The sequence below is a fragment of the Scyliorhinus canicula genome, chromosome 10 (genome assembly GCF_902713615.1).
Source record: "Scyliorhinus canicula chromosome 10, sScyCan1.1, whole genome shotgun sequence".
Lineage (NCBI taxonomy): Eukaryota > Metazoa > Chordata > Chondrichthyes > Carcharhiniformes > Scyliorhinidae > Scyliorhinus > Scyliorhinus canicula.
This window is the reverse complement of record NC_052155.1, coordinates 177285366-177308565: the sequence shown is the minus strand read 5'-3', so window position 1 is coordinate 177308565 and position 23200 is coordinate 177285366. Positions and strand designations below refer to the sequence as shown.

At 48.1% G+C, this 23200-nt stretch overlaps 1 protein-coding gene across 1 annotated transcript in view; it reads right to left on the bottom strand.

Moving 5' to 3' along the window:
- si:dkey-225n22.4 (collagen alpha-1(XXI) chain) overlaps nucleotides 1-23200 on the bottom strand; it is a 229012-nt gene that overhangs the window by 10522 nt on the left and 195290 nt on the right. The window contains exons 21-27 of the mRNA XM_038810217.1: nucleotides 15869-15922; nucleotides 13455-13526; nucleotides 13055-13090; nucleotides 9023-9067; nucleotides 8870-8902; nucleotides 4472-4618; nucleotides 4322-4376 (exon numbers count right to left, since the gene is read on the bottom strand). Coding sequence (XP_038666145.1) covers nucleotides 4322-4376; nucleotides 4472-4618; nucleotides 8870-8902; nucleotides 9023-9067; nucleotides 13055-13090; nucleotides 13455-13526; nucleotides 15869-15922 — 442 coding nt within the window. The remainder of the gene's footprint in view (nucleotides 1-4321; nucleotides 4377-4471; nucleotides 4619-8869; nucleotides 8903-9022; nucleotides 9068-13054; nucleotides 13091-13454; nucleotides 13527-15868; nucleotides 15923-23200) is intronic.

The following is a 23200-nucleotide window of genomic DNA, read 5'->3' as shown; positions in this document are numbered from 1 at the left end:
GGTCCCGACGTGTCGGAGTGGCAGGAACCACTCCGGCGTCGGGCCGCCCCAAAGGTGCGGAGGTCTCCACACCTTTAGGGGCCAAGCCCTCACATTGAAGGGCTTGGCCCGCGCCGAAGTGGTTCCCACTCCGTCGGCTGGTGTGAATGGCCTTTGGCGCCCCGCCAGCCGGGGCCGAAAGGACTTCGCCGGCCGGCGTAAGTCCGCGCATGCGCCGGAGCGTCAGCGGCTGCTGACGTCATCCCCGCACATGCGTAGGGGAGGGGGTCTCTTCCGCCTCTGCCATGGTGAAGACTATGGCGAAGGTGGAAGAAAAAGAGTGCCCCCACGGCACAGGCCCGCCCGCCGATCAGTGGGCCCCGATCGCGGGCCAGGCCACCGTGGGGGCACCCCCCAGGACCCCAGATCACCCCGCGCCGCCAATCCCGCCAGTCAGGTAGGTGGTTTAATCCATGCCGGCGGGAGAAGCCCGTCAGCGGCGGGACTTCGGCCCATCGCGGGCCGGAGAATCGCAGCGGGGGGCCTGCCGACCGGCGGGGCGCGATTCCCGCCCCCGCCGAATCTCGGGGGGGGCGGAGAATTCGGGACACGGCGGGGGTGGGATTGATGCCGGCTGCGGGCGATTCTCCGACCCCCCCGGGCGGCAGGGAATCCCGCCCCATGTCCATGATGTCCTGGTTGATGCCGGGCCAGTAGACAGCTTGCCGAGCCCTGCGTCTGCACTTTTCTCTGCCCAGGTGTCCCTCATGAATCTGCCACAGCGCCATGCTCTGGAGATGTAGCCGGATGACTATCCTGTCCAGCTTGAGCAGGATGCCGTCGATCAGCATCAGGTCATCCTTGATGTTGTAGAATTGAGGGCATTGCCCTTTCTGTCAGCCATTGTTGAGGTTGTGGATGACTCGCTGCAACAGGGGGTCTTTGGCCATCCCTTCTCTGATGATAACAAGCTTCTCGTCTGTCGCTGGGAGGGTGCTTGCACACAGTTGTACCTGCAGTTCGATGTGCTGAATGATCTCCAGTGGCTCACTCAGTGAGGTGACGGAGCGGGAAAATGCATCCGGAATAATGAGCTCCTTGCCAGGTGTGTACACCAGATAGAAATCGTATCTCCGGAGTTAGAGCAGAATTGTCTGCAAACAGGGCGTCATGTCGTTCAGGTCCTTTTGGATGATGTGGACCAGAGGCCTGCGATCCGTCTCAACGGTAAATGTTGGCAAGCCATAGATATAATCATGGAATTTGAGGCTGCCGATGAGAAGACCTAAACATTCCTTCTCAATGTGCGTGTACCTGGTCTCAGTGGGTGTCATTGCCCGTGACGCGTATGCTAATGGGACCCAGGATGATGTATCGTCTTTTTGTAGCCGCTCCGCCCCAATGCCATCTTAACTCACATCGGTCAATATCTTGGTCTCTCGGTCTAGGTTGAAGAATGTAAGGACGGGTGCAGTGGTGAGCTTGGCCTTCAGCTCCAACCACTCTGCCTGGTGTTCCGAGTGCCACTCGAAGGCGGTTGATTTCTTGACCAGTTTACGTAGGGGCATCGTGCCTGTGGCCAAATTCGGGATGGATTTGCCAAGGAAGTTAACCATTCCTAGGAAGCGCAGTACTGCTTTCTTGTCCTCGGGGACTTTCATTGCCCAGATGGCTTTAATTTTGTCTGTGTCCGGGCGCACACCGTGTTTCGAAATCTGATCGCCCAGGAACTTCAGTGTGGATGTCCCAAAACAGCACTTGGACCTGTTTAGCTTGAGGCCATGTTCATGTATGCGTCGGAATACTTTCTTAAGTCGTGACACATGTCCCTCTGGGGTTGTAGACCAGATTATGACATCGTCAACGTAGCCACAAACCCCTTCTATTCCTTCCATCATCTGTTCCATGATGTGATGGAAAATCTCTGATGCCGAGATGATGCCAAATGACATTCAGTTGTAGCAGAATCTGCCAAAAGGCATGTTAAAGGCGCAGAGCCTTCTGCTGGATTCTTCAAGTTGGATTTGCCAAAATCCTTGGGATGCTCCCAGTTTTGTGAAGAACCTCGCGTGTGCCATCTCGCTCGTGATTTCTTCCTGCTTTGGGATTGGGTAATGTTCCCGCATAATGTTTTTGTTTAGATCCTTGGGGTCAATGCAGATGCGTAGGTCCCCCGAAGGCTTCTTTATGCACACCATCGAGCTGACCCAGTCGGTTGGTTCAGTGACCTTGGAGATGATGACTTTTTGTTGTAGACTTGTGAGCTCTGCTTTCAGTCACTCCCTCAGCAGAGCAGGGACTCTTCCTGGTGCGTGGACCACTGGTTTGGCATCAGGCCGCAGTAGAATCTTGTACTCATATGGCAACATGCCCATCCCGCTAAAAAGATCTGGGTACTGAGTGAGGATATCGTCGATGCTGGCCTGAAGATCTGAATGGGATGGCATCGTAGTGTAGACCCGTCGAATGAGGTTCAGTTGCTTGCAGGCGTGTGCACCTAGCAATGACGCCCTGTCTGGTTTAACAATTTTGAAGTGTAGGTGTGTCTCCATGTGTTGGTTGGACACCATCAGATGGCAGGGCCCCAATGCCTTAATTGCATTTCCATTGTAGTCCAGGAGTTTGCAGGCAGCTGGAAGGATTGTGTGTGGCATCTTGATCCTCGTAAAGTCCACCTGCGAGATCAGGTTGGCGGAGGCACCTGTGTCCAGTTTGAACTGGATGGGGCAGTGGTTGACATCCATCACTGTGTTCCATTCGTCCTCGGAATCCATAGCCAGGATTGATTGGACTTGCAATGTGTTCGGTGTGGCGTATTTGCACTTTGTGATGATGCCCACTCGATATGTGGTGTCCAGGTATTCATCATCTGGATCCGTAGCACTGCCTGGATCAGAGTCATGCGTTCGGTGTTGCACACTTCGAATGCGATGCTGGCGGAATTGCGAGCGCTGACTCCTGGCTGGCGGTGGAGATCTGCATAGTGGTTGAGCACGTCGGAGATATTGAGGCGCTGCATCCGGGAGATGGCCTGAACACTTTCCACCTCGTGGGAGGCTTGTTTTTCACTCTCAGCTGTTTTGCATTGTGAATAGCGGTTTTTGGAATGCTAATGCACAGTACACGTTTCAATAGCGAATTTTAAAGTCATATGCCTGATTTTCAACAATTGCAGAGGATCAGAGTGGACTCAAAAAACGATTTGGTCTCTGATCATGGTGTCAGTTATGTCACCGAAGTTGCAGGATTGCGCTAGCAGTCTAAGGTTAGTCAGGTAACTATTGAAGGATTCATCTTTACCTTGCATCCTTTGCTTCAAGATGTAGCGCTCGAATATTTTGTTGGTGTCCACCTCGCAGTGGCTGTCGAATTTGTCCAGGATGGTTTGATATTTCGTTTTGTCCTGCCCTTCGGAAAAGTGAAAGGAATTGAAGATCTCTATCGCATGGTCACCCGCAGTGGTGAGTAGAAGAGCTATCTTGGGAGTATCGGTCGCACTATTTAGGTTGGATGCTTCCACGTATAGCTGGAACCTTTGCTTAAATGAACACCAGTTAGCACTAAGATTACCAGTGGTCCTGAGTTGATAAGAAGCCTGAACCTTGTCCAACGTGCCTGGATTCAGAAGCTGGTTGTCTTTGACTTTGCTGAGTTGAACTAGGTAGAGAGAACAGTCACTCCTGTACCATGTTGTGTTATGTTACTTCGTGTAACATAAACTGCTACTGGATGTACGCTTTACGAAAGGATGCTTCAGACTATGAAATGAGTTCAACGTGTTTATTGAACTATTAACACAGTTCTTAAATGAGTTGGACTCTCTGCTAATCTAACTGTAGTAACTCAGTCTCACTATATCAGCTTGCTCTAAGCCACGTGCTAGGGTGTGATGCTGCTGCTGCTGACCCTGTCTGACTCTCTCAGTGTCTGTCTGTGGAACCGGCAGGGTGTGTGTGTCTTGTCCCTTTTATAGTGTTCGTGTCATGCCCCCTTGTGGTGATGCCACCTCTGGGTGTCCTGATTACCCATTGGTTGTGTCCTATTCTGATTATCCATTGGTTGCATGTTTGCATATCATGACAGACACAGCCTTCCCAATCTCTCCTCATAAAATAATGCCGTCATCCCAGGAATTAATCAGGTTATTCTCCCATTTACTCCTTCTATGGAAAGTGTATCATTCCTTACATAAGGGACCAAAACTGTACACAGTACCGCAGGTGATGTCTTACCAAGGTCTCTATATTACTGCAACAAGACATCCTTACTCCTATTGTATTCATATTGCGCAAGCTCTAACAACGCTTTTGCAAAATGCAAAGCTACAATTGTAAGTACTTACTGCGAAGCATGTCACTGCAGAGTTTCATTACTCGTTCATCCGTGACAGGCTTTGCCTTAATAGAATAAACATAAGTTATTATCCAATATTATGGGCACACATTATATACATCAAAAGGTAATCATAGAGTGATATTCTAAATACACCTACAGGTTTCCCAGGAAGTCCAGGAACACCAGGCAGTCCATATAGTCCTTCCTGGCCTGAAGGTCCCCGTGGTCCGATTGGGCCCATCAGACCAGGCTCTCCATTCTTGCCATCAGTTCCCCTCTCACCAGATGGTCCCGCATTACCTTTCTAAGTTACATAAAAAAAAGATGCGTACGTTACACGTGAAGGTACATCTCAAGAAATAGAGTAGGCCGTACAGCCCCTTGACCCTGCTGTGCCATTCAATAAAATCATGGCTGAATTTCTCCCTCAACTCCACTCTCCTCTCTTATCCTGATATCCTTTCATTTCTGTAAAATCAAAAACCTATTGATCTCAGTCTTGAACCTACTTAACAACTGAGCGGCCACGGCTTTCTAGAATTGAGAATTCCAGCAATACCGTGCGTGAGGAAATCTCTCCTCAACTCATCATAGATTATCATAGATTATAGATTATAATAGAATTTACAGTGCAGAAAGAGGCCATTCAGCCCATTGAGTCTGCACCGGCTCCTGGAAAGAGCACCCTACCCAGGGTCAACACCTCCACCCTATCCCCATAACCCAGTAACCCCACCCAACATGAAGGGCAATTTTGGACACTAAGGGCAATTTATCATGGCCAATCCACCTAACCTGCATATCTTTGGACTGTGGGAGGAAACCAGAGCACCCGGAGGAAACCCACGCACACACAGGGAGGATGTGCAGACTCCGCACAGGCAGTGACCCAAGCCGGAATCGAACCTGGGACCCTGGAGCTGTGAAGCCATTGTGCTATCCACAATGCTACCGTGCTACCACTAACTCAATGGTAAATTGCCCATCTTGAGACTATGATCATTCCAAATAACTTCTCCTTCCAGAAGACACCATCTTCCCTGCAAAACCTGGGAATTATGCTTTTCAGTGAGTTCACCTCGCATTACTCTAAGATGCAGGGTACTTCAGGGCAGTATTTTGTGCTCCTGTTCGCATCGGGAATGAAAGGCAGCAGGGATCGGAAAATCCCATGAGATGCCCAAATCACGCCAGCCATTGTCCTCATCCCCTGCCACTGACATAACAGGGAACCTCGGCAAACCCACATTATGATGACCCCCATGACACTCCCCCCACTGTTAGATTATTCATGCACATCAGCGTGAAAGCACAACAATGTGACTCATGACTGGTCTCCCACAGCGTGCACTTGATGAACAAACTAATCAGAGAGCATTTGTTGCAAGAGAGGGGGGGGGGGGGGGGGGGAGTTGCTGAAGGGATTCTATTTTTACTTGTGCGTAGCGGGGTTGTCTTTAAAAAGAGCACCCCGATCTTTAAAAGCTAAATTGCTGGCGGAGCGGGCTCAGTCAGAGCCCCCTCTACCAGGGTGATGCAGTGGGATCCAGCTCTCATGGTCTTTTCCCCCCCTAACTTGCAGAGAAAGCTGCCATTAGGCCGACAGCTTCACCAATACTTTTCCCGCCCGCTGCAACAATTCTGCTTTTGATCTATTCCCTTCACTCTCTTTTCATAGGGCAACCCTCTCACCTCAGGATCCAGGAATGAGCCATTTTAAAATGAAGAGGTCTATTTCTGTCACCCAATTGAGGTGTTAATCAGTGACCAAAGTCTGAACTTCAATTTGTTTTGCTGGAAAAAAACAATTTTCCTCTGCCTTCCTGGTCCCACGTCATTTCTGAGTGGCCTTTTTGCAGGTTGGGAAGGCCTTGGGTGAAAAGCGCACACCCGCCTCTTCCAAGGTCGGGGTCCCCAATGTGAGGACCACAGGAAAATTCTAATTCATCTCAAACATAATGTTCTGGTGTGTGTTTTGGATCTCTTGAAGTGTTTGCGAACCCAGTGGGGAAAGGCTGGAGAGAAGTTGGGAACATTGAGAAAGGTAAGTGCAAAATATTTTAACACTTTCAAATGCCACTATTAGATGATACATTGCAATGCAGATGTATTTTAATGCATTCATTCATCACAGAGATCTGTCCTGTAAAGGCCCTTACATTGACCAAAATTGTATAAATGTCATCAGGCATTCCAGTACTTTTTCCAATGTAGAAAGTGCCATAATGCATTAACACATGTATAAGCAATGCCCTAACAGCATCTGCTGTATGTTTTGTTCTGCAATTTAAATTGCAGTTCTCGCTGTTGAAACCCTGCTTTTGAAAATTGGAAAAACATCTCTGTACTTGCTTCTCTCCATTGATTAACAGGTACTCTGTTTTGAAATGGAAACAGGACACCATCCAGCTTCATCAGTTCCAGGCAATGTAGTTGGAAGTTTTTGTTTTGACATACTAATGAATGCCATTAGAAATGCTTGGCTGGGTTTCAAAAGCTTTTAATGGCTTCAGATCAGCAGGTGGTCTAATGGACCAAGAATGATTGACATTTTTCAGAAGCTGTCATGACAGAATATTCGTTGGATGTGGTCTCTTGATTATTTACAAACAACATAGGCACTTAAAATACTACAACTTTTTTATACTGGAGTTGGGTTTTTTCCCGCCAGTATCAATGATAGTGGGTTTGAATTCAGAATTTGATGAGACTGTTATGGGTTTATATTCCCCCCACCCACCCCCCAAATGTTTCTCATTGCTATCACAATCACAGTCCTGAGGACTGTGTATGGTGGACACTGGGTGTGTGACTATGGCGGGTACATGGTGAGCATGGGGGTGGCATGGGGTGGATTGAAGGGATGCGTGGGGAGTAAGGGGGCCTTGAACAATGTAGGGAGCTCAGCTTCTGTGATGGAGAACCAAGGTAGGCCTTAATTTCGGCTCGCCCCTGCACCCACACTCCTCAAGAACGCCATCGCAGCTCATGAAAAGCGCTACTGTTTGGAAGGACAAAGACCCCTGGAAAAGTCAACCGTGGGTAGGGTGTCTATTTCAGAAGGCACAAGAACGTGCAGTTTGGGTGTTCCTCAACTCCAAAGGCCGATCTGACCCCAAGTCTGTACTATGTGAATCACCGAGATTATCCCCACTATCCGACCTGCTCTCTGCACCTTTTACAAAGTCCTATTTTTTTGAAGCAACTACTTCACATTTGGAATTACTTCTGGGACTCTACCTCATCAAAGGTTTGTAACAATATACCACAGAGGAGGAACAGTCACAGATTGTTCCCACTAGTCACTAAGATGATAACAATAGGGCTCAAATTAAAGATGGTGACAAAAATAAATTGAAAGGAAATTTAGCTGCTTTTATGGCAAGAATGGGAGGAAATATGGCCCTTTATCCCTTTTTCTTCAATCAGATATCAAAGTTACTTTTAAATGCTCACATGGTCTTTGCTTCGAACATTCGCATTACGCAGCCTCACCTTACTCTGTGCAAAAAGCTTTCTCCCGCTCTCTACTCCATTCATTTAATCTTGAAAAGCAAGATTTGCATTTCTATTGCACCTTTCGTGGCATTGCAAAGTTCTCGACCGTCAATGACCGAGCTTTTGACGTGTAGTCACCGTTGTAATGTAGGAGGCGTGGCAGCCAGTTTAGGTGCAATCAACTCCCACAAAGTGATCATGACCGGATGATCAGTTTTGTGATGTTGACTGATGGATTATTATTAGCTGGGACACTGGAGATATGTTCCCTACCCTTTGTTAAAAGAATGCTGATTGGACCCTTCCCATCCATTTGAGAGGACAAACAGCGCCTCAGTTTAATGTCTCGTCCAACAGGTGGCGCCTCCAACAGTACGGCACTCCCTCAGCGCTACACTGGAGGGTCAGTCTAGATTTCTGTGTTCAAGTCTCTGGAATGGGGACTTGAACCCACAACTGTCTGACTAAGACTGACTGCTTGAACCACAGCTGGAGTTCCGTTGTCCAGGGTCGCTGGGAATAATCTGCTTCTATTATCCTGCCTCATCCTTTCACAAGACCACATGCTCTTTGGGAGGCCCAATATTCTTTGGGAGGCCCAGCCAAAGAGTCATCAACAGACACATCTGCAGGGCTGAAGAAGCCGGGGTGGCTCTCTGGCCCTCAGAGAGCAGCCTGGGCCACTGTCACTCCAGATCCCTCTCTGCTCCCAAAATCAGTCCCTTCCATAGATTTACTGTCTTCTCGCACACATGCTGGCCAGATTGTCCAATGTTGCCCAGAGTTGCTGGGCGGCCTTAAGCATCCATTCATTGCTCACGGCCCAGCCAGCTGACTGCTAATAAAGCCTGTCCTTCCAACCCAAAACAAAGCGCGTTCCTCCCTCCCAGTGGGACTATGTGTGTTGTTGGCTGGCTGGTCAAAGTCTATTTGAAGGGAATATCTACCCTTGTATTACTGAGTTGACAAAGGGGAGCTGTTTTGGTAAAAAAAAGATATTAGCAAGCAGAATGAATGACAATTCGACTTTGAGCTTTGTTATCTGACAGACAATTACCTCTCCTTTTGATCCTTTGGCGCCAATAGCTCCCTGAGGAAATGTGAACACAGCAGGTTACTGGTGAAACACTTGGGTGAAAGTGAATTACATTTGCAAATGATGACATATGTATTTGATATTGTGCATGTGTTAAAACATCTTCTTGGTTACCTGTAGCCCTGGCGATCCAGGAGGACCTTCTTTACCTTTCTCAGCCTAGATGACAAAATCGACAGAATGTTACACTGAAGCATACCTTCTCCATGGGTCCCATTTCCTGCTGGCAACGTCAGATCATGAAATCATCCCTTACATATAGTCAAACTTAAACCAATTAATAAAGAATGGATTTACAATATTCCCACACAAGCAAGACTTCTAAACAACCCCAGACCTCACCCTGACCTGGTGAGCTTTCATCAGAGCCAACAATGAATTCACTGACCTAAATGTTCCAACCAGAGTTACAGTCAAAACTCAATCTGATGCCATGAAGAATAAATGGCACTGATCAGGCATTCGACCATCTATCTGTTACAAAACCATACAAAGGCATTAGAGAGGGTGCAGAAAAGATTCACGGGAATGATTCCAGGGGCAAGAAACATTAGTTACGAGGATAGACTGGGAAGATTAAGGCTGCTCTACTTGGAGGCAAGAAGATTAAGGGGTAATTTGAAGGAAGCGTTCAAAGTCTGGACAAATTAGATAGGGGAGAATGGTGGAAGGATCAAGGATTGGAGGGCATTGATTGAGGGTGCCTGCTGCAAAAATCAATGATGGCACGATGAAAGAACTCTTCGCGCAATGAATGGTTAGGATCTGTAATGTGCTGCCTAACATCATGGTAGCGGCTTTCAAGAGAGAGTTGGAAGAATATCTGAGGAGAAAATATTTGTCGGGGAAAGGCAGGGAAGTGAGAGAAACCAAGTTGCTCTTGCAGAGGGCGCTAGCAGGGTAGCATGGTGGTTAGCATAAATGCTTCACAGCTCCAGGGTCCAAGGTTCAATTCCCGGCTGGGTCACTGTCTGTGTGGAGTCTGCACGTCTTCCCCCTGTGTGCGTGGGTTTCTTCCGGGTGCTCCGATTTCCTCCCACAGTCCAAAGATGTGTGGGTTAGGTGAATTGGCCATGCTAAATTGCCCGTAGTGTCCTAATAAAAGTAAGGTTAAGGGGGGGGGGTTGTTGGGTTACGGGTATAGGGTGGATACGTGGGTTTGAGTAGGGTGATCATGGCTCGGCACAACATTGAGGGCCGAAGGGCCTGTTCTGTGCTGTACTGTTCTATGTTCTGTGTTCTAAGATGGGCTAATTGGCCTCTTTCTGTACCTCAGCCATTCCTGATTCCATGATCAGCGCTTTTCACCTTACTGAAAGGAATACAGGGCTGGAATCTACCTCCCCGCCCGCCGCAAGAATGCCACGGGCAAGAGGCGGACAATGGAGAAGTCCATTGACCACGGGCAAGAGTGGGACAATGGAGAAGTCCATTGACCACGGGCGAGAGTGGGACAATGGAGAAGTCCATTGACCACGGGCGAGAGTGGGACAATGGAGAAGTCCATTGACCACGGGCGAGAGTGGGACAATGGAGAAGTCCATTGACCACGGGCGGGATTTTTCGGTCACCGGGCGGGCGTGGCCGGAGAATCCTGTCCACAGGATCATCTTTTGTTCCATATTTGACGATAAAGGTAACACTGCAAGAGCAATTTGCAACAAGCTTGGAGGTGAACACAACTTACCGCAGTTACTGGAGTCAGCTTATCACATGAGCAAGGGAAGATGATGAAAGTGTGCTGCGTGCAACCTTCATTCTGTCTTCCCGCATCACACATCACAAATCATAAGTCAAAGTTAGGTTAGTAAATTTCCTTGGAACGTGCTAAGTAACAATGGCTACATTTTCCCTCTTGTCATACAAAATGAATTGGTGGGATTTTCCAATCCCCCCTCCGCGCCACGTAGGGTGGCAGAGGCAGCCAGTCACCGGTATATTCGTCCAGTCCCGCCGCTGCCAACGGGGCTTATACCATTGTGCAGTCAGGGGGACCGGAAGATCCCACTAGCGGGAACACCTGGAAAATCCCGCCCAGCATTTCTTCACTATAGCAAAATCCGGGCTGGATTCTCCTCTGGCGGGACTCTCCGTTGCGCTGCCAGCGCATCCACGCCCGGGGATTTCCCGACAGCGTGGGGCTTCCACAATAGGAAACCCCATTGGCCGGGACGGAGAATCCCGCTGCCGGTGGGGGCGCACCGCACCCAGAAATCCTGTGCAGCAGGACGGAGAATTCCGACCGCGATATTTATGCTGGCCTGATCCAATGGAAATGGCAATGGTTAAGATGCTGCTGGAAGCATCCGTTCCATATTGAAGATTGACAGCTTGAATATGTTTAGAAACAAAATGAATGACCGGCTTGCATGATGTTTTACAGAATTCCAACCCCCGCCTTGAGCTCAAATGGTTTTATAACTATAATAGCAATGCCAATGAAATTGTTTCATCAAACAGCCTTGTAATATTTTAGCCATGATTTTATTTCTACTGTGTTGATCTGAACTGACTGTTATTGAGTGTGGGGTTCTGGAACATAGTGAAACCCGGAGTGTTTCCGACAGCGTCGGAGGCCGCTCCTCGCCCCCTATTCCCCCCTCCCCCCCCCGGCGTTTTGTGTAACTCGGCCGCCGGGTCAGCCGCGCATGCGCAGGTTGGCCAGCTCCAACCCGCGCATGCGCGGTTGCCGTCTTCCCCTCCGTTTCCCAGCAAGACGTGGCGGCTTGATCTTGCGGGGCGGCGGAGGGGAAAGAGTGTGTCTCTTAGAGACGCCGGCCCAACAATCGGTGGGCACGATCGCGGGCCAGTCCCCTCCCGAGCACGCCCGTGGTGCTCGATCCCCTCTCCGCCCCCCACAGGCCCCACACTTACCTGTCGCACGCTGTTCACGCCGGCAGCGACCAGATGTGGTTGCCGCCGGCGTGAACCCGTCGGGGCCATCCGGGCCAGAGAATCGCTGGTCGCCGGGAAAAACGGCGAGCGGCGATTCTCCGAGCAGGGGTGGGAGAATCGCGAGGGGTGCCAGAGCGGCCCTCCCGCGATTCTCCCACCCGGCGTGGGGAGCGGAGAATCGCGCCCAGAGAGGCATTAGGTCACACTTGCACAAATCTTTCTGGCAGGAGACGTTAAGAAGGCTGTTAAAAAGGCATACATCCATGGCTTTCTGAATAGAGGGATAGCACACAAAAGCAAGAGAGTTATGTTGACCATTTAGAAAACATCACTAGGTCCTCACTGGTTGGAGTCCAATTGGAATATTGTGATTGTTCCTGGGCACCGTACTTTAGGAAGGATGTCAAAGGCGTAGAGCGGTTGAAGAAGAGATTTACTAGAATGGTACTGGAGATGGAAGAGTTCAGCTCTGCGGAGAGACTAGAGAGGCAGATTTGTTCTCCTTACAGCAGAGAAAGTTCAGGGGACAATTCTGTTGTGTCGAGAGTTACTAGAACAAAATCACAAAGGGGATAACACTGGTTCCAGTGGCACTTGGGGTGGTCACCACAGGACATGGATTTATGACAATAGGCGAAAAAGTCAGAAAAGAAATGAGGAGTTTTAAGAAAAAAGAATCTCTACAGTGCAGATGGAGGCCATTCCACACATCGAGTCTGCACCAACCCTCCGAAAGAGCATCCTACCTAGGCCCACTCCCCCGCAACCCGAGCTAAATTTTGGGCATTAAGGGCAATTTAGCATGGCCAATCCACCTAACCTGCACACTCATTGGACTGTGGGAGGAAACCGGAGCATCCGGAGGAAACCCTCGCAGACACGGGGAGAAAGTGCAAACTCCACGCAGTCAACTGAGGTCGGAATTGAACCCGAGTCCCTGGCGCTGTGAGTCACTGTGCAACCTTTATGACGCGATATGGAATGGCTGGGAAGCTCATGTAAGCAGATTCAATCGTAACACTGAAGAGTGAATTGAAATGGTGAAAAATTTGCAGGTCTTTGGGGAGGGTGGAGACTAAATGAACAGCTCTTAACAAGGAGCAAGCACGGGTACAATGTACTGAATGGGCTCCTTCTGGGCTGCAACATTCTATTTCCTTCTGTGCTCAAATACTGTCCCACTTACCAGAATCAGATGCGACTGGAATTCGGAGGAATTAAAACAAGTAGGGGAAAGGAAGTAATTATTACCTGGCTTCCTTTCTTCCCTGGATTTCCTGGTTCACCCTGTGAAATATTATTGTGTAAAATAAGATTCGTTAAAAAAGTTAAGTGCGAAACATTCAATGGTAAAACCAAGACATTAATTTCTGACGAGTTGTTGTTCAATATGTGGGCACATTGTATTCCTCAACTGTTTTCATTATTTCAAAATACATTTGGATTTTTCATTTTGTGGAACATTATTACTTCAGTTGAGGAAACAGCTTTTGTAAGCAAGGGTGTGACAGGCCAAAATCAATATCCTCTTGATTGGGTAAAGTTATGGGGTTTGTTCAAGTTTAAACTAATACATTATTCAGAAGGGAGAGTGAGTGTTGGACAGGATGAGAGTTTCATACTTAACCCAGTTGTGGATATAAATCCCTACCTTATTTCCCTTTACTCCAGGAATCCCAACAGAGCCGGCCTGGCCTTGAAGTCCTGGCTCTCCTCTTAAACCCTGTAAGTGACCAAAAAAAATGTGAGCTCCTTCTAAACTGATTAACTATTTCTTGGCAATGCCATTAGTAATACAAGTGCAGGACTGGGCAGCAACAAAGGATAATTAATGTACTCATCGCGATAATTTAATCTTTTGCAACTTCAAAATAGTCAAGCCTTTCTGGTGGCAAGCATAACATCCAGCAGGTTTAATATATTTTATTTAATTCCTGTGAGGGCTCTTCATTCAGACTGTAGTTCGAGAGGAAGGCCCAACATCTGCTTGCAGCAACTAGAGATGGGCAATCATTCTGGCTGAAATGTGCACAGTTTATTATTTTTTTAACAAAACAATTTAGTACCCAATTCATTTTTTCCAATTCAGGGACAATTTAGCGTGGCCAATCCACCTACCCTGCACATCTTTGGGTTGTGGGGGCGAAACCCACGCAAACACGGGGCGAATGTGAAAACTCCACACGGACAGTGACCCAGAGCCGGGATTGAACCTGGGGCCTTGGCGCCATGAGGCAGCAGCGCTAACCACTAGGCCACCGTGCTTAAATGTGCACAGTTTAAAAGACGAGCCACCTACCACAGGGTAGAATTTCAATTTAGCGGATGGAGGCGACATTGGATTAGTTTGATCTAAATTTCTTCACATTTGCCAGGCATTGATCACCTCCAACAATAAAGACATTAACCATCTCCCCTTGACATCCAATGGCACTGCCATCGCTGAAACCCCAATATTAACCATCCAGGGGGATGCCATAGATGCCATAGGTCGGAGGCTGGGTATTCTGAGGTGAGTAATTCACCCCCTGACTCCCGAAAGCCTGTCCACCACTTAAAAGTCAGAGTGTGCCGGAAAACTCTCCACTTGCCTGGATGAGTGCAGCTCCAATGACACTCAAGAAACTCGACACCACCTAGGGTGGAGCAGTTCGATGGACTGACACGCTGGTTCACAGTGGTGGCAGGGCGCAGTACATACTAGGCACACTGGAACAACTCAACACGCCTCCTGTGATGCCAACTTCCAAAGCTGCAATCTCCACCACCTCTATGAAGAAGTACAGACAGAGTACAGACAGAGTGCTGCACGGTCAGAGTACAGGCAGAGTGCTCCACTGTCAGAGTACAGGCAGAGTGCTCCACTGTCATAGAACAGGCAGAGTGCTCCACTGTCAGAGTACAGGCAGAGTGCTCCACCGTCAGAGTATAAGCTGAGTGCTTCACTGTCATAGTACAGGCAGAGTGCTCCACTGTCAGAGTACAGGCAGAGTGCTCCACTGTCATAGAACAGGCAGAGTGCTCCACTGTCAGAGTACAGGCAGAGTGCTCCACCGTCAGAGTATAAGCTGAGTGCTTCACTGTCATAGTACAGGCAGAGTGCTCCACTGTCAGAGTACAGGCGGAGTGCTCCACTGTCAGAGTACAGGCGGAGTGCTCCACTGTCAGAGTACAGGCGGAGTGCTCCACTGTCAGAGTACAGGCAGAGTGCTCCACTGTCAGAGTACAGGCAGAGTGCTCCACTGTCAGAGTACTGGCAGAGTGCTCCACTGTCAGAGTACAGACGGAGTGCTCCACTGTCAGAGCACAGGCGGAATGCTCCACTGTCTAAGTATAAGCGGAGTGCTTCACTGTCAGAGTACAGGCAGAGTGCTCCACTGTCGGAGTACAGGCGAAGTGCTCCACTGTCAGAGTGCAGGCAGAGTGCTCCGCTGTCAAGAGTGTAGGTGGAGTGCTCCGCTGCAAGAGTACAGGCGGAGTGCTCCACTGTCAGAGTACAGGCGGAGTGCTCCACTGTCAGAGTGTAGGTGGAATGCTCTGCTGCCAGAGTCCCGGCGGAGTGCTCCACTGTCAGAGTACAGGCGGAGTACTCCACTGTCAGAGTGTAGGTGGAGTGCTCCGTTACCAGAGTACAGGCGGAATGCTCCACTGTCAGAGTACAGGCAGAGTGCTCCACTGTCAGAGTACAGGCAGAGTGCTCCACTGTCAGAGTACAGGCAGAGTGCTCCACTGTCAGAGTACAGGCAGAGTGCTGCACTGTCAGAATACAGGCAGAATGGGCAACAAATGGTGGATTGGCCAACGATGCCCGCATCCCATGAATGAATTATTAAAAATTCTCACTGCTTGGTCTCTGAGGTAACACCTGATCGCAGCGGGCATGAACTACAGCAAATGATTAAACAATAACATTCCAGTGAACAAGTTCATTCAGAAATATAGATGCAGACTTAGATTAGTGACATCATGATGAATCTTAAAAGAGAGCAACAGTTTAAAGAATTAGACATAAACCAACTTTGCTATGAAATACTGTCATTGGAATTGAAATGTGGATCCACTCACTGCTGAGCCTGGATGTCCTGGAAGACCTGGCAGTCCTGACCCACCAACCTCCCCCTGGACAATCATCGAGCAACGACATAAAAAGGGAAGAAAGAAAGCAACACAAGATTTAGAATTCCAGAAAGACATTAATCAACCCCTGTGTGCTACGGGTTCTGGGCAGGTCGGCGTGCTCAGGTCGCATGAAAGAAAAAAAATATTCTAATAGAATACTCATTGATCTCCTGTGGCATTTTCAACTGACCAAAACAAGCCAGCGTGGGTTTGTAGATCCTGCCCGATGAACGTGATTGAACTTATTGAAGAGGTGATTAAATTAGTGGATGGGCGAGTGTGGTGAATGTGATTCACACCGGATTATAATCTGTATATACATGTGTCTATATTGTAAGTGCAATTGCACTACCTGACCACCAGGGGGAGTAGCTCTGGGAATGCTCGAGAATTGTACTGGGCTTCTCCCTTGGTTCCGCCAGGACTCCTCCCCCTGGAGCTGCTGTATAAAGATCAGTGCCACATGGTCAGCCGGCCAGTTCACCGAAAGGTCAATGGCTAATAGGCTGGCTCTGTTGTGAGTATATTAAAACCGCTATTCTAATCCTACAAGCACGTGTCCGTAGAATTGTTGGTTCCAACAGCGAGTACCCATGGATGTTATCTATGTGGCGTTCCAGAAGGCCTTTAATTAAGCCCCTCCTAAACGACTATTGAAGCTCATGGAATGAAATGAAAATTATTGACCTGGTGAGAAAGCTATCTGAGCGGCAGGAGACGATGAATAAACAATTTGCCATGTTCGTTAACAGCTCAGATTATTAAGATGCCTCAAGGGAGGAATGTCCTTGTCTTTTCAGCCCATTAGTGATGCATCAACAGTACAGATTCTTTTTAGGCAGAACATTTTGGTGGAAGTCATTTCTTTGCTCACTTTGTGCCATTAGAAAGTTCTGCCTCCTTTCCCATGAGCAGCAGGAGTGTGGTAATCTTGGTCAACAAGAATGTGTCCTTCAAGCTGGAGAATTGTGTTAAGGATAAGGGTGGGGGGGGGGGAGGCGGGGTGTTAGGTATGAGGTATATGATTATTAAGGGAGGACTGGTCTTTCTAATGAATCTGTATGGCCCTCCAAATTAGTCCCCAGAGTTTTTTGCAGAATTGACTTTGGTCAATTATTTTGTGGGTGGAGACTTTAATTGTCATCTGAACCCCTTGATGGACAAGTTCCCGGTTACTAACAACTCCACCCACCCCCACACCTCACCCTCCAGGCCAGTGGCCAGTGTGAGGAAGTGGAATACCTGGATGTGTGGAGGACATTTCACCCTAGAGATAGAGATTTTACTTTTTTCCCGGCTCCTTATCAGTGTTGTACTAGAATTAGACCATAGATCATAGAATAGATCATAGAATTTACAGTGCAGAAGGAGGCCATTCAGCCCATCGAGTCTGCACCGGCTCCTGGAAAGAGCACCCTACCCAAGGTTAACACCTCCACCCTATCCCCATAACCCAGTAACCCCACCCAACACTAAGGGCAATTTTGGACACTAAGGGCAATTTATCATGGCCAATCCACCTAACCTGCACATCTTTGGACTGTGGGAGGAAACCGGAGCACCCGGAGGAAACCCACGCACACACGGGGAGGATGTGCAGACTCCGCACAGACAGTGACCCATTGACTGTGTTTTTGTCGAGGGAAATCTTATATTTGGTATCCTCCTGTGCCATAGGTAGCATTGTAATATCTGACCACGCTCCTGTCTTCTTGGAGCTTTTGCTTGAAGGCTTGCACCCACCCTACCCCCATTCCTCACCCCCTCCCTGGGCAAGGCCTCTGGGTCAGATGGTTTTGGTGTGCTTCTTATAGGGAATTTAAGGACTTGTTAATGGAACCATTAGTTGGTGTGTCATTCTTTTGAGACATGCCCGTTACTGATATGTTATCTGTGTTGGTCTAACACCGATTGCAACTGGATGCAGTAAATTGAGAAACAGGCTTCCGACACAGGAGATGGTCCAACACTGTTTTATTGAACCCTGTTGATTGCTGTACATAATCTGCTGTGGGTTGACACTCTATTAACCTAACTGATAACCTCCTACTGGCTTGACCAGACTAGCTCTCTATCACATGGTGATGGTGTTCACATGGGGCTGTTTAGCTCACTGGGCTAATCGCTGGCTTTGAAGGCAGACCAAGGCAAGCTAGCAGCACGGTTCGATTCCTGTAACAGCCTCGCCGGAATGTGGCGACTAGGGACTTTTCACAGTAACTTCATTTGAAGCCTACTTGTGACAATAAGCAATTTTCATTTCATTACACTGGCTGTGTCCTGTGAGAGAGGGAGAGCTTTAATGCCCTGTGGGCTTTATAGTGGTGGTGTCCTGTCTGGTGATTGGTTGTTCTGTGTCATGTGTGTTCATTGGCTATCCTGTGTGTCAATCACTGCCTGTCTGCATCTCATGATATACATGAGCGGATATTATGACAGTTACCACTGACATTCTGGGGGGTAAATATCTCCCTGATTTTGAAGGCGGGCAAGGACACAGAGGAGTGAGCCTCCTGCAGGCCAATCTCACTTTTGAAAGTTGATCTGAAAGTGTTGTCTGAGGTTTTGATGAGGTATTTGGAGGGAATTCTCCCTATGATTATTCGGGAGGATCAGACTGGCTTCATAAAAGGTTGGTTTTCCAGTAATAATATTGGAATGTGATCCAGGCTTTCCAGAAGAGGATACTGCACGGGTTGATGATTTCCTTCTATGCGGAGAAAACCTTTGATCGGGTGAACTGGAATTATCCTGGTTTACACATTGCAGAAATTTGGGTTGGGTGAGTAGTATGTGAAATGGATTCAGAAGGTGCAGCATAGACCCGGGGCGGCAGTGCTCATGAATGGCTTTAGATCGGAGAACTTTGCTCTGCAGAGAGGGATTAGGCAGGCCTGCCCCCTTGTGGTTCGAATTGGCCATTGAGCCACCGGCAGAAGCTATTCGGCAGGAATCCTTATTATTGGGGCTGGGTTGTGGGCAGAGGCAGCATAAGATCATGCTTAATACTGACAATGTGCTGCTGTTTGTGACAAAACTGAATATTTCGGTTCCCATTATTATTGATGCGGTGGATCGATTTAGTGCCTTCTCCAGTTATAGGATTAATTGTACAAGGTCGGGGGCCAGTGGGCGAGTTGAGGGGCAGAGACCCCCCTTCTCATCGCCCTCGCCAATTTTCACTTTGTGTTCCAAATTGGAGTTTATGTTTTTGGGTGTTATAATTTCTTCCTCTTTCAAGCAATTATATAGGGCCAATTTCCCTTGGTTGATTGCATCTGTTAAGTGGGATTTGACTTGTTGGTCTTCCCTACCGGTTTCATTGCTGGGTAGGATTGCTTTGGTGAAGATAAATGTGTTAGGGCAGCACAGTGTCGCAGTGGTTAGCACTGCTGCATCTCGGCGCTGAGGTCCCAGATTCAATCCCGGCTCTGGGTCACTGTCCGTGTTGGTGTTTGCACATTCTCCCCGTGTTTACATAAGAACATAAGAACAAGGAGCAGGAGTCGGCCATCTGGCCCTTCGAGCCTGCTACGCCATTCAATGAGATCATGGCTGATCTTTTGTGGACTCAGCTCCAGTTTCCCGCCCAAACCCCATAACCCTTTATTGCGTGGGTTTTGCCCCCGCAACCCAAAAAAGATGTGCGGGGTAGGTGGATGGGCCACGCTAAATTGCCCCTTAATTGGAAAAAATGAATTGGGTACTCTAAATTTATTTTTAAAAAAGATAAATGTGTTGCCTAGATTTCTGAATCCCTTGCAGATATCGCCAATCTTGTTGTCTGCAAGAATCTTCAAGGAGATTGGAATGATTGGCTTGCTTATTTGGAGTAAAAAGAAGTCACGTCTAAAGTTCACCAAGCTGTTGTTCCCAGGTTCCAAGGGGGGATTGTTAGATTGCACCAGTTAACCTCTCACATTAGGTATATAAGGAATTGGGATGGGAAGGTCCCTACCTCTATTTGGCTTCATATTGAAGCAGACCAGTCAGTTTACCTGATGCAGGTCTTGTTGTTTTATGGGAACTTGAGGTCAGGTTCTGCCAGATGTGATAATCCTCTTAGGTAGATAGAGATAGAGAAATACAGCACAGAACAGGCCCTTCGGCCCACGATGTTGCGCCGAACTTTTGTCCGAGGTTACTCATAGAATTTAGGACAATTTATCATGGCCAATCCACCCAACCTGCACATCTTTGGACTGTGGGAGGAAACCGGAGTACCCTGAGGAAACCCACGCAGTCACGGGGAGGATGTGCAGACTCCACACAGACAGTGACCCAAGTCGAAATTGAACTTGGGACCCTGGAGCTGTGAAGCAATTGTGCTATCCACAATGCTACCGTGCTGCCCTTAAGAAGTTAACCTACACTCCATTATTCTACCCTAATCCATGTACCTATCCAATAGCCGCTTGAAGGTCCCTAACGTTTCCGACTCAACTACTTCCACAGGCAGTGCATTCCATGCCCCCACTACTCTCTGGGTAAAGAACCTACCTCTGACATCCCCTCTATATCTTCCACCATTTATCTTAAATTTATGTCCCCTTGTAATGGTGTGTTCCACCCGGGGAAAAAGTCTCTGACTGTCTACTCTATCTGTTCCCCTAATCATCTTATAAACCTCTATCAAGTCGCCCCTCATCCTTCTGCGTTCTAATGAGAAAAGGCCGAGCACCCTCAACCTTTCCTCGTATGACCTACTCTCCATTCCAGGCAACATCCAGGTAAATCTCCTTTGCACCTTTTCCAAAGCTTCCACATCCTTCCTAAAATGAGGCAACCAGAACTGCACACAGTACTCCAAATGTGGCCTGACCAAGGTTTTGTACAGCTGCATCATCACCTCACGGCTCTTAAATTCAATCCCTCTGCTGATGAACGCTAGCACACCATAGGCCTTCTTCACAGCTCTATCCACTTGAGTGGCAACTTTCAAAGATCTATGAACATAGACCCCAAGATCTCTCTGCTCCTCTACATTGCCAAGAACCCTACCGTTAACCCTGTATTCTGCATTCCTATTTGTCCTTCCAAAATGGACAACCTCACACTTGTCAGGGTTAAACTCCATCTGCCACTTCTCAGCCCAGCTCTGCATTCTATCTATGTCTCTTTGAAGCCGACAACAGCCCTCCTCACTATCCACAACTCCACCAATCTTCGTATCATCTGCAAATTTACTGACCCACCCTTCAACTCCCTCATCCAAGTCGTTAATGAAAATCACAAACAGCAGAGGACCCAGAACTGATCCCTGCGGTACGCCACTGATAACTGGGCTCCAGGCTGAATATTTGCCATCCACTACCACTCTCTGTCTTCTATCAGTTAGCCAGTTTGTTATCCAACTGGCCAAATTTCCCACTATCCCATGCCTCCTTACTTTCTGCACAAGCCTACAATGGGGAACCTTATCAAATGCCTTACTAAAATCCATGTACACTACATCCACTGCTTTACCTTCATCCACATGCTTGGTCACCTCCTCAAAGAAGTCAATAAGACTTGTAAGGCAAGACCTACCCCTCACAAATCCGTGCTGACTATCCCTAATCAAGCAGTGCCTTTCCAGATGCTCAGAAATCCTATCCCTCAGTACCCTTTCCATTACTTTGCCTACCACCGAAGTAAGACTAACTGGCCTGTAATTCCAGGGTTATCCCTATTCCCTTTTTTGAACAGGGGCACGACATTCGCCACTCTCCAATCCTCTGGTACCACCCCTGTTGACAGCGAGGACGAAAAGATCATTGCCAACGGCTCTGCAATTTCATTTCTTGCTTCCCATAGAATCCTTGGATATATCCCGTCAGGCCCGGGGGACTTGTCTATCCTCAAGTTTTTCAAAACGCGCAACACATCTTCCTTCCTGACAAGTATCTCCTCAAGCTTATCAGTCTGTTTCACACTGTCCTCTCCATCAATATGGCCCCTCTCGTTTGTAAATACTGTAGAAAAATACTTGTTCAAGACCTCTCCTATCTCTTCAGACTCAATACACAATCTCCCGCTACTGTCCTTGATCGGACCTACCCTCGCTCTAGTCATTCTCATATTTCTCACATATGTGTAAAAGGCCTTGGGGTTTTCCTTGATCCTACCTGCCAAAGATTTTTCATGCCCTCACTTAGCTCTCCTAATCCCTTTCTTCAGTTCCCTCCTGGCTATCTTGTATCCCTCCAGCGCCCTGTCTGAACCTTGTTTCTTCAGCCTTATATAAGTCTCCTTCTTCCTCTTAACAAGACATTCTATCTCTCTTGTCAACCATGGTTCCCTCACTCGGCCATCTCTTCCCTGCCTGACAGGGACATATCAAAGACACGCAGTACCTGTTCCTTGAACAAGTTCCACATTTCACTTGTGTCCTTCCCTGACAGCCTATGTTCCCAACTTCTGCACTTCAATTCTTGTCTGACAGCATTGTATTTACCCTTCCCCCAATTATAAACCTTGCCCTGTTGCACGCACCTATCCCTCTCCATAACTAAAGTGAAAGTCACAGAATTATGGTCACTACCTCCAAAATGCTCCCCCACTAACAAATCTATTACCTGCCCTGGTTCATTACCAAGTACTAAATCCAATATGGCCTCCCCTCTGGTTGGACAATCTACATACTGTGTTAGAAAAGTTTCCTGGACACACTGCACAAACACTACCCCATCCAAACTATTTGATCTAAAGAGTTTCCACTCAATGTTTGGGAAGTTGAAGTCACTCATGACTACTACCCTGTGACTTCTGCACCTTTCCAAAATCTGTTTCCCAATCTGTTCCTCCACATCTCTGCTGCTATTGGGGGGCCTATAGAAAACTCCCAACAAGGTGACTGCTCCTTTCCTATTTCTGACTTCAACCCATATTACCTCAGTAGGCAGATCCCCCTCGAACTGCCTTTCTGCAGCTGTTATACTATCTCTAATTAACAATGCCACCCCGCCCTCCCCCCCACCTCTTTTACCATCTTCCCTAATCTTGTTGAAACATCTATAACCAGGGACCTCCAACAACCATTTCTGCCCCTCTTCTATCCAAGTTTCCGTAATGGCCACCACATCGTAGTCCCAAGTACCGATCCATGCCTTAAGTTCACCCACCTTATTCCTGATGCTTCTTGCGTTAAAGTATACACACTTCAACCCATCTCCTTGCCTGCAAGTACTCTCCTTTGTCAGTGTTACCTTCCCCACTGCATCACTACATGCTTTGGCGTCCTGAATATCGGCTTCCTTAGTTGCTGGACTACAGATCCGGTTCCCATTCCCCTGCCAA